We start from the raw sequence: 11,662 nt of genomic DNA on the forward strand, positions 1-11,662 counted from the left end.
ATGTTGCTCAAAGTCATATATTCTGTCTTGTTCGTTCTTACATCTGCCAAATGTTGTTTGAGTGCTGGAATCAGTTCCAACATCGGGTGCGTACGAACAGAAAAAACCGCCCTCCTTCAGTTCAAACAAGGCCTCATCGACAAGTCCAACGTTCTTGCTTCTTGGGAAACCGGCAAAGATTGTTGCGAGTGGAGAGGAATCGCTTGCAACAACAAAACAGGTCATGTTGTCACGCTAGATCTCTATTACAATTCTTCTGATATTTATAATGTTGAAACTCCTTTGAGTGGTGTGATTGCTGCTTCTCTACTTGAATTGCCATATCTAACTTACTTGGACCTCAGTTTCAATAATTTCAAAGGAGAAATTCCCAAGTTCATCGGTTCCTTGAGTCGATTGGAACAACTCAAACTAGCAGGTGCTAATCTTAGCGGACCAATTCCTCCCCAACTCAGAAATCTCTCTAGTTTGTATACTCTTGATCTTGCATGGAACTATGTCACATTTGAAAATCTCGAGTGGTTATCTCATCTTTCTTCTTTGAGGTACTTGAATATGTCACGTCTTAATTTTTCCGAGTTTGTAAATTGGCCAGAATCTATAAGCAAACTCCCTTCACTTGTTGAGCTCCAGTTATCTTCGTGTAATCTTCCCAATGTCGAACTAAGTTTTGTCAATTCTTCAAACTCTCTTGAAGTCCTTGAACTCTCGGATAATCCTCTTAATCTTTCAATATTTAATTGGATGGCCAATGTCAGCACCAACCTTGTTCACATTGGTTTAGCTGGTGATCAGATTCAAGGTCCCTTCCCAGATGTTTTCGCAAATATGGTTTCTCTCGTGTCTCTTGATCTCTCGTATAACAAACTTGAAGGTGGGATACCAAAATCCTTTCGAAACCTTTGCAGCTTAGAGTCGTTGAATTTAGAGGGAAACTCACTTTCCGACAGACTTGAAGACTCTGTCGAAAACTTGTCTTGTGCTCAAGACACCCTCGAGTCCTTGTCTTTAAGTGGGAACCCGTTTTCGGGTTCATGTCCTGACAACCTTACAAGATTTTCATCCTTGAAAGAATTGTACATTGATGGCACCAACGTAAGTGGATCTCTTCCAAAAAGTTTTCAGCCACTCTCCCGGCTAAGATCCTTGAGCCTAGTTCTAAACCAGTTCACCGGATCACTGCCTGATTTTACAGGTCTTTCGTTGTTAAGGCAGTTAATTATCTCCAAAAATCAACTCAACGGATCTCTACCTGAGAGTATCGGCCAACTTTCCAGCCTCGAACATTTGGATCTTTCTTGGAATTCTTTGAATGGTGTCATAACTGAAGTGCACTTCTCCAATCTCTCCCGTTTAAACTTTTTGGATTTTTCCCGTAATCCTTTGTCTTTCAACTTGAGCTCGGATTGGAATCCGCCTTTCCAAATCGAATTTCTAAGACTGTCCTCTTGTAAGGTTGGCCCAGCATTTCCGAAATGGATTCAAACTCAGATAAATCTTACTTCACTTTACATGGTTAATGCTGAAATTTCGGATTCTATACCTGGTAAGTTTTGGCATCTGTCTTCCAGCTTAGTCGAGTTAAACCTATCAATGAACCAAATCCGTGGAAAGTTGCCAAATCTGTCAACAAAAAACTGCACCTTCCTTTATTTTGACTTGTCATCTAATCTCTTGGACGGCCCGCTTCCGCCATTTCCTTCTAGTGTAGCCATCCTGCGTCTCTCCCAAAACATGATTTCGGGACCATTATCTTCCTTTTGTAAAACAGAAGCTCCAAACTTGTTTTTCCTAGACCTTTCCGACAATCAGCTATCCGGTGAACTTCCTAGTTGTTGGATGCAGTTTCAAGGTTTGCTCTCTTTGAACATGGCTAGAAACAAGTTCTCAGGGAAAATTCCAAGCTCGTTAGGCTACTTAAAGAATGTTGTATTGTTACGCTTACAAGACAACAAACTTTCGGGAGAATTGCCTTCTTTGGAGAACTGTACAGAATTAAGAGTTCTTGACCTCGGTGCCAATAAACTATCAGGAAAAATACCGACATGGATAGGCCCGAACCTAACAAAGTTGCTGGTTCTTCTGTTAAAGTCGAATGCGTTTTATGGAAGCATACCTTTAAGTCTATGCAGTCTTCCTGCCCTTCATGTTTTGGACTTCTCCAAGAACAATATATCCGGAGCCTTGCCACATTGCCTCGCTAACATAACAGCTTTGTCCTCGATGTCCCCTGAGGTGGAGGACAACAGCAGTGTTGGGTTTGTTCAACTGACATGGAAAGGAATACAGATTGAGTTTGGCCATAATCTTAAGCTTTTGAGAAGCATTGACATTTCGAGCAACAACTTAAGTGGAGACATTCCAGAAAGTGTAACAAGTTTGCTGAAGTTGATTTCTCTGAACCTGTCAAGAAACAGTTTTACGGGTGTGCTTACTAACAATTTTGGTCAGCTGGAGATGTTAGAATCACTTGATTTGTCACGAAACCAGATATCTGGTAGCATTCCTCCGAGTTTTTCGAGCTTACAGTATCTTAGTGTCTTGGACTTGTCATACAACAACTTATCAGGTAGAATTCCGCTAAGTACTCAACTTCAAAGTTTTAATGCTTCTCAATTTACTGGAAATCTTGGACTTTGCGGACAACCGCTCACACCAGAATGCCCGGGAGATGCAACAACGGAAGATCCTGCAGTCCCTAATGGCAGTGGAAGTGACCAGACCAAACAAGATGATGATGGTCTCATAAGCCTTGGATTTTATGTTAGCTTGGCGCTTGGATTTATCATAGGATTCTGGAGTGTTTGTGGTACTTTAGTTCTTAAGACATCTTGGAGGTACACCTATTTCCGGTTCTTTGATGATATAAAAGCTCGGATTATGTGAAGACCCGTTGCCTGTGAAGGCAAAGCTGCAGGGGAGATTTCAAAGGTAAACGGTAAAGCTCTACTCTCCTAAATTGTTATATACTTCCGAACTAAACCTGTTGAACTCCGTTGTTCTTTCCGAATTTAATGAGAGATTTCGATAGAAGACTGCCGAAGCATTATTTTTAAGCTTTTTATTTATTTACCTTCAATTATAAGACACTTTTTGTTGACTTTGTAGATATGGAACCACAAGGATCATCTCGTGTGCGCCAAGCGACCTCTAATTGAAGGAATAAAAGTCGACAAGTAATATCGTAGGTCTCGTTGGGGCAGAAACATACTTCAAAACTTAAATTTCGAGTGGCTCAACTTTCGTTCATTTAGATTTAATGTAATATCGGAATTGTTTTTTTATTTCTCTTCTATTCTGATGCAATGTGATATAAAATGTCATCAACTATGATGCTTGTTTGTCTAAAGGGTTACGTATATTGGGTTGCTCTGTCATGCTGTGTGGACTGATTTTCAACCATTTTTTTTTCTTATTCGGATTCGGAATTTCAGATTCTAATTGGTCGAAATATTTTGGAATGTTTTGGCTCGGAATCAGATATTCCAATCCAAGTTGCACCCTAGCCGCGTGTAATATAGTTCCATCAACAATCATATACAGTTCAATAAAACAGGGCATTTCCCAGCCCCAAGGGCAAAAGATGAGTGCATCAAAGAATTGCTATGATCTATGAAATCTGTTCAATGATTTACACCTACATACGAATACAAGACACATTGCTCGGATGAAAGCCAGAACGAAACCAGTTCAAACACATTGCGAGTGAACTTCATTCAACGTCAGGCACACTAAGAACACGAAGATGGAATCAGAAACGTTTATGACAAAGATGTCACTCGGACAGAGTTATCAGCTGATCCTGTTAAGAAGATGGGTAACGTCGGGTGCCAATCTACAGTAGTTATGGCAGCACTGTGTGGGAGAGTTCTCAACCCATTCGCATGACCCCGGACCTGAACCAAGTTAATGAAACAAAAAATTGTGTTAACACAAAGCATCACCTAGATCTTCAAAACACGACAATCAGGAAACGCTATACACAACGAAGCCACTCAGACACACGTACGGAGAAGTGAGAACAACCTGGTATATGGGTGCTCTTACAGAACCGGATGTGACCAACAGTCTCCTCCCATTGGCATCTAAAGCCATTTCATGTCTGCAATTTTTTGAGCTCTCGGGGTCACAGAACCTATGGAATGGACGGGAGCAGAGCAAATTAATCAGGTGTGTGGCGAAATAGTTTTGTTTGACAAGACTGCAGTGTAACCGATATCTACTAATAATATTGGGATGCCAAAGAAAAAGTACCTGCTACAGTTCCTTGACCAAAGGATTTGACCTTGGTTTTGCAAGCTCCATTCAAACACCTGACACCGCAACAACAGTTCTGTTAGGCAAAATACTTTTGGGAGGGCAAAATCATTAGACCAGCTGCAGTTCAACTAATAACGGGGACAAATTTCAAATTCTCTAATCAAAATTTGGTGCAAAAAGGAATGTAAAGCACTTGCCTTTCCATCTACTCCCAAACTGAAAATACTTGTCTCATCAGGCCCGAAAAGAATGGAGCTTATAGCAGAGTCATGTGCAGGCCAACCGGTTATTTGTAGACAGGCAGACATATCTTTGGCTTGTTAAGGTATTCATATATGTATGAGTACGTGTACATATGCAGGCAAGCTAAGCTATGCAGAAGGGGGGGCACCCATTTGCGATTCTATTAAGACAAGGGCTTGACCATACAGCTAAAATGCCCTTGTTCAGGGCGATAAATTTAGCCATATTGGAAAATAAATAACACTGAAGTAATGCAAAAGTGTTAAAAAATATATGTGAGGATACCAAACATGTGAATCATTCCATCAGTTGCAGCGGCCGCTAAAATTTTCCCATTGTGATTGAAACTGAGGGATGTTATTGCAGGTGGATCTTTACCAAGAGGAAGAACTGTCTTCACGAAACCCAAAAGATTATTAAGGAATAAAATTACCAGTGCATTCTCAGAGATGAAAAAGACATAAAAGTTTAAGTTGCTATATCATGCATATATGATCTTCTGGTGCAAAGAAAGCACATACCATGGCCTTCCACGTCTTCATGTTCCACACGGTTAATGAAGCGAACCCCATATTATCAGCGTAACTTGATCCGTACCTACAAATACAATAAAAGTCCTAATACTGACATTCATGAAAATTTAATGCCCAAGCCCACATACAGAGACATATATGTGTGTAAGTAAACTGTAAGAAGAATCTTTCATGATCAAATTATAATCATTCACAGTGTTCATGCCATACTTCAGTTGAAGACGATTGTTACAATACGGGCCAAGAATTTGATCAAACACGGAGGTATATGGACAACATGATAAGATTACATAAAGAACATACCCCTTGGATGCTGCTGCAGTAACAAAAATTGGCTCTACAGGGCTGCACTTTATATCCAAGATACTGTCACAAGGGAGAAAATGGTAAATAAGAGCACCAACAAGTACACAATAGACCCAAGTAAAAATAGGAAGAACCTAGGAAATTCTTCACTCGTGCTAAGATCACAGACAACTCTTTTTGCATCGACATTCCATGCTTTAATGCCTCCATCAGCAGTGCCTATGAGAAGCTTTTGTCAAAAGAAAAAAACACTTAAACTAGATATTTCCAATGTCAAATAATCAGGTTAACATTCCAATGCCAAGCCATATCTGAGTGCACTTTGAAAATCTAATCTGCATACCAATCGGTCAGATTTACACTCCCAGTCAAGTGACATGATCTTGGCTCCACAATAAATGGTTGCATTTCTAGATGACGGAGTTGATGAGTCATACGTCCATATCCTGTTTAATGAACAAATACAGATTATGATTTGAAATCAGCCAATGGTCAAAGAGTTCAGAAATCAGCCAATAGTCAAGGAGTTGAACAATAAATATAGCACTTCGTAACTATAGAAAAAAATACCTTACTGTGCCATCTTCAGAGGCGCTGGCTATATTGTTTCCAGATGCAGAAAAACGACAGCGAGTTATTGGACTTGTGTGGCCCAAAAATGTCTCCTAAGAACAATGATGATCTGAAAGTTATGGAGTCTCCAATAAAACATAAACAACTGAAGCTGGGTAAAAGTATCAGAAAAAGGGAGCAACAAAACTACAAAAGCACAACAAATTGAATATGAGCTTGTAGCATCAAGATCCAATCATGCCTTGGAAGAAATTTACCTGGAAGTCAACCTTAACTTCAGGGAAGTCTTCTACATGGCTTTCCCTGCCATTTTCTGCAATCATATTCCATAGTTACTTAACAGATAATCTCCATAACAGCTACTGCACCATCCCCACTACACGAAGGAAAAATAATTCAGTCATAGAAGTTACCTACCATTATAGGTGCCATCCTCGAACAGCTGAATACTATCAGCAGTTCCACCATCTCTCACGCGAGGACTTGACTGAGAACTTAAATAAGGATCAGACTTAGATATGTTAAATTCTGGTCTACTTCCCATGTTTCCAGCAACAACCCAATCTGGATCCACCTCTGCTTCTTCTATTTGAAAAGTATCAGGAGGGCAAGTTTCCTGAGTATCTTTAGATATAAGACGATTTTGCTCATGCACTACACTTGATGAACTCCTGGTTTGTTCAGTGCTTGCATCGGCTACTGATGAACAATTACTGAGTTTCAAAAATGAAATAAAGGAATAAGGAAAAGAGAAAAACATGATAGTCTCAAAATACCGACGAACCCTAGCACCAAGTATATTCAACTTATAAAACGTGACACTCTCAACTCTAAAGGATTGAAACAATGAAAAACGTTACCTTCTTAACTGGCATAATTCACCATCTTTTTCCTCCAACAAAGCCTGGAGTTCTGACAGCTTGAGATTGAGTTGCTTGATGTCTTTTTTCAGACGGTTGACAGTAGTCTTCTCTGAACTGATTTTCAAAAGGGCTGGCATGCGTGATTTAGTTAAGGGCATTTTCTTCAAACTTAGATACATTGCTCAATAAAAGGGGACAAACCAATGCAAAACTAACCTCGTTTTCACTTGAAATATACAAACTCAAAATAAATTAGAGCAAGGTTGATACAAACAAAACTGGTGTTCGTATGGTAGCTACGAAATTCTGATAAATCAAAAGTCTATGGAGTTGGACGCAATAATTACCAAGATAAACAGCCCATTCTCAAATAACAACATATATAAAAATGAAAATAAAAAACAAGTTTGAAGGATATGAGTACCATTGAAGATCTCACTAAAGAAATTCCTCACAGATAAACGCAAGGCCTCGTACCATTCCTTTGAAAAGTAAATACGAAACTCAGGATCAGAGTTTGGTTTCTTTACATATGGAATGGCTGCATCACACATATGAAAAGGTAAATAAACGAAAGACAGTAGCTTCATCATACCAAAATAGAAAGACGAAAAGACAAACCCACCAAACCATGCAGTCCAATCCTTGTCCCTTTGCAACAAATCATTCCCATTCATTCCAAAGAACTCTAAAACTTTGTCCCTCCTCCCTGACTGGATGGCATTAACAACGTAGTACCGTAGAATTGACACCTCCAATTTAGAAAGAGTAGCCAAAAGTACGGTCTCGGATGATGAAGAGAGACACAGCTTGAAAAAACTGAACAGGCCAACTAATTTATCTGCCTGAAACTTAGGTACATACACTGAGAAGATTAATTCCATTATCCTATCCACTTGAAACCCTTTACCGATATCCGTAGATAATTCGGAATCAAAAGTTTGCAAAGTGTTGGTGAATCCTCTAAACACAAGAAACTCCCTCACAAGCTCCTCAGCATACTGCATATTCTCCATCTTCCCCAGCTATGTCTACAAACATATAAAAAATTGCATCTTTCACCACTTATCACTATAATTTTTTAGCAAAGAATTAAAATATTTAGTTTTATTTAAGAAATATTAAAAGACTGCAATTTTCACTACTTGTCAATGATTTTTTTACAAAGAATTTAACTTTTTAGTTGGGAAAACGCAATTTTCATTAGCTTTACATCACATTTTTTTTCCCGGAAACTAAAGGGTGATCAGGGAGTCCATAAAAGCAGTTCATAATTGAAGTTGTGTGGCAATTGGTATCAAGTTTGGAGCATAATAATAAAAGGGAAAAGGGGGTTAAAAGGGATCTAGGGTTTATAGAAATTGAAATTTCAGGAATTTTGGGGAAGGAAGAATTGTACCTTGCGGAATTGCAGAGGACCGGATGGAATTTGCAAATTACAGCGAGCTGGAGGGGAGTTCGATTCAGCTTTTCCAGTCCCAGGTGGAGGAAGGTGGAAGGTGGAGTGAGATTGGCGCTTAAATTATTACTACTGTTATCATTGTATCGTTGAAGCCCAAACATGTTGGGTTTGAGCCCAAACGTAGTCAATTGGGCCAATTTGTATTTGGGTGGGCCTTTCTAGATTATCCTGTTATTATTTATTGCATTAGCTCGACAAGAGATACGAGACAATAAAGATACTAACTAGTAACTAGTTATCCTTGGTTATATACCAATTTCTCCCTTGTTATGATGACCATGTTCTTTTCCAAACAAAAAATTCATTTAAACTTGGCATATATAATAACGGAGGTGCTATTTGCATTTCTAAAAAGTCGTCATGTGTTTTCTTTAGTGAAAAAAAGTGTGAGAGAAGAAGTGCAAAATGATTATTTTAGACTGCTAATAATATTTTTTACCTGTTAGGATTCTGGCAAGGTTTGTCAATTCTATTCTATACAATGATAAAAAAAACCTTCAATAAAATTATTTAAATACACAAAATCGACACACTTGTTGACAATTTAATATGATTGCCATTTATTCGCCAACACTGTAAAGTCTATCAATTTCAATAAAAGTCCACAAACTCAACAAAAATCCTTCACTCTAAAACTCTAGAAAATTATAAAAACCAAAAAAAAAAGGAAAATATCAAGATGCAAGAAACTTCAAAGCAGTTTCTTGTGGAGAAGTCGGTGAAGTCGGCTTATTTCTTTCTACTCCATCGAAAAGAGAAGTCTATTCCTCTTGCTACAGCCTTGAAATTTCGTAAGCCAATCTTCTTTTATGATTTGAAGTTAACGGAAGACTTGGCGCAAAATCAAGCGCAATGACATTCTAAAATTCATACAACCGTCCCTACTTAATAGGATAAGGCTTAACTGTTGTTGTTGCTTAATCTTCTTTTATTATTCTGGTACTGTAGCAATATGCATTAAGGTAAGAAATCGTGTTGCTAACTACTAGATTACATTCAATTTCTACGACCGTCATCGGACCACCATGCAGCCAACCCTAAAACAACATCATCATACTGCATGATAAACGAAGCGGCACGCATACAACTGAAATACTGTGAGAGCAAACAAACTCACAGTTGTGAAGTAAATGCAAACTTTGCGCTTCAAGAGCTTAAAAACATCAACTTTGACAGTATGACACTCGTTTAATTGTATGGACACGTGGCTCTTAGGAAGTGGATGCTTAGCGTCGTGTATCTTCTTGTACATGAGGTCCTGCTCCATATAGTTGATATCAAGATGATACTGTACTCGGTAGAACATTGTTACGGCGTCTAGGAAAGCCATGAAGAATATTATTGAGGAAACTAGTATCATGCTGAAGGGCACCCACCATTTGATCCTTCTACCGGAATCCGAACCACTCGGCGGCTGTGACGACGAAAACCCTAGGAAAAATAGGGCTTGCAGTATAAGATAACTGATGGTTAAGTTATGAGCTCTTGTCTCGTGGTAACGGACGCGTTTTTCTTGCTCTCCATTGATGGTCATCAACTCCTTGAAGCTCTTCTCTAGCTCTTCTAACTTCATGGTTAGTTACGTACAAGGGATGTTGTGAGTACTTGTAAATTAAGCTCTAATGTAAGAAGCGCTTTTGCATTGCATGATTTGATATATATGTAGCCCCTTCGACTGTACCTTCGGAGCATTTTCCAGTTCATTGCCGAGTAATTGATGAATGACATGATTATTTATTACGCGGTTTCTCGTCGTTATTTTAACCTAAGTCTTGGGTTTCTTTGTTTGTATAAGCAATTAGTTGTTGCTAGTTTTTTTCTGAGAATATTTGTTTAATTGACTATTGTTGACGTGGAAGAACAATGTTTTCGTTAATTTTTTTTTAAAATCACACATTAATGGCAGGAGAAAATTTATAGGGATTAATAAATGTTAAGTAACATCTATACCCAAATGGATTAATGTGCATGTGAGGAAGCCCATGTGGTTTGGGCTAGATGATTAATTAAAAATATAATTAAAAACTAGGGCCTTGGGCTCTAATGACTTTGTTTTTTTTGAAAGGAACTTTGTTAGGAGATTAATTAATTAATTAATTTTTTAATTTTTGGATTAATTTGAACTGTTGTATTTATTTGAATTTGAAACAAACAGTTACACCTGTTTTGAAAAGGCATCAGGATGACTATATATTGTAGAACTTTCCTTTGTATTCTTTCTAGGTCATTTTTGCAACCCTCATCCATACAAACTTCTTAGAGAGAAACACAGAGAAGTTATCCTATGCATAACTATATGCACTGAGTAGAGACACAATTATGTTTCAAGGACATTGCAACTCCAACAAGTCTATTTGTGAATCCGTTAGTTCATTGCATTTTTATAATTTCATTTTCTGTGATTATATATACAAACAGTCCGTTCGCTCGATTGGGATCCAAGCAAAAGCATGATGATGAAACAAATCCTAAATTTGATGGCAAGGATTATGTAAGAAAAGACTTGGTCCTTCCACTCCATGCAACATAGATACAACGACCTGTTGTCACTTTTCGGCCCTGCTTGTCCAGGCGCATTTTCCGTGCCGCCACTGCCTCCCTCTTTCTCCCGATTGGCCATGATGCTGCTGATGCCACCGTCATTCTTCCCCTTGCGCTTGCCGCCGCGCCGTTTGTTCGCCATGCTAGCTAATTGCTAATGGTTGAAATCTATATATCCACCGAAAAGCCCTAGCTAGTTAGGGTTTCTTAGTTGCCATGTTTGACGCTTTCCTTCTTCCCACTGGTCTCTAAATACATGTGAGAGCGACGTCTTGAATAGCTCTTTCTTCGTCCAAATATACTTTGGCAAATTATTTTACTTTTGTTGATGTGTAACCCTTCAGCCGAAACTTGGAGCCAAAGGAACAATTCAAATGTTTTGTTTAATAGTTGTTTTCAGTTTAAATCTGAGCCATTGGATCATAGTCCATGTGGCTGCTCTCTCTTGTATCTAGCTTAAGTGATAAATTAAGACAAGTGACATCATCTCATAGGGTGATAGCAATTAAGGGCTGATATTGTATTTTCAGTTTGATGAGTGAAGGACCTCCCTTTCTCTTCCATGTATAACGGTAACAAACCACACATGCTTTGTATGTGGAATTCCATAAATTAATTCCGTCATCATCTCTGCAAATTCTCTATCATTCTCTGGTATTTTCCAGATTTTGTATCGAGTCTCCATTGAAGCATATCGAATACACACACACTAACAACTTTCACTTGACAGCAAGCAGAGATCTCGTTTTTATAATTCTTCAGTATTTGGAGGAAGACATATACATGGAGACTGTGAACAGCTTCTACTTTAGCTTCTTTATTTTCTTTTTTCTTTTTCTTTTTGTGAGAAAAAGTTTAGGCCCGTGATTTTCTTTGACGAC

The 11,662-nt window shown here is 38.5% G+C and overlaps 2 protein-coding genes across 3 annotated transcripts; one reads left to right on the forward strand and one right to left on the reverse strand.

Annotated features, from left to right (window-relative positions):
• On the forward strand, positions 1-2,886 carry LOC137720031 (receptor-like protein EIX2). The gene has a single exon (XM_068459030.1). It carries the CDS (start codon positions 1-3, stop codon positions 2,884-2,886), a length of 2,886 nt encoding a protein of 961 aa, XP_068315131.1.
• Positions 2,887-3,538: 652 nt separating this feature from the next.
• On the reverse strand, positions 3,539-8,283 carry LOC137720731 (uncharacterized). 2 transcript variants are annotated; one of them, XM_068459843.1, is made up of 16 exons: positions 8,178-8,283; positions 7,404-7,809; positions 7,197-7,319; positions 6,776-6,917; positions 6,333-6,628; positions 6,173-6,228; positions 5,913-6,007; positions 5,686-5,788; positions 5,477-5,571; positions 5,340-5,402; positions 5,025-5,100; positions 4,789-4,897; positions 4,458-4,570; positions 4,255-4,313; positions 4,027-4,135; positions 3,539-3,896 (listed from the first exon to the last, which is right to left on the reverse strand). In XM_068459843.1, exons 2-16 carry the CDS (start codon positions 7,792-7,794, stop codon positions 3,762-3,764), a joined length of 1,965 nt encoding a protein of 654 aa, XP_068315944.1. In that variant the 5' UTR covers positions 7,795-7,809; positions 8,178-8,283; the 3' UTR covers positions 3,539-3,761. The 2 variants fall into 2 exon arrangements, with proteins under 2 accessions (XP_068315944.1, XP_068315945.1); XM_068459844.1 differs by having other exon boundaries at positions 4,010-4,135.
• Positions 8,284-11,662: the final 3,379 nt, after the last annotated feature.

The sequence above is a fragment of the Pyrus communis genome, chromosome 16 (genome assembly GCF_963583255.1).
Source record: "Pyrus communis chromosome 16, drPyrComm1.1, whole genome shotgun sequence".
NCBI classification, from domain to species: domain Eukaryota; kingdom Viridiplantae; phylum Streptophyta; class Magnoliopsida; order Rosales; family Rosaceae; genus Pyrus; species Pyrus communis.

Coding starts and splice junctions, on each gene's coding strand:
- LOC137720031 (XM_068459030.1), top strand. CDS start 1: ATGTTGCTCAAAGTCATATATTCTGTCTTGTTCGTTCTTACATCTGCC.
- LOC137720731 (XM_068459843.1), bottom strand. CDS start 7,794: ATGGAGAATATGCAGTATGCTGAGGAGCTTGTGAGGGAGTTTCTTGTG. Junction 6,008..6,172: donor AAGTTAAGGTTGACTTCCAG/GTAAATTTCTTC, acceptor CATTGTTCTTAG/GAGACATTTTTGGGCCACAC. Junction 4,136..4,254: donor TGGTCAAGGAACTGTAGCAG/GTACTTTTTCTT, acceptor TCCATTCCATAG/GTTCTGTGACCCCGAGAGCT.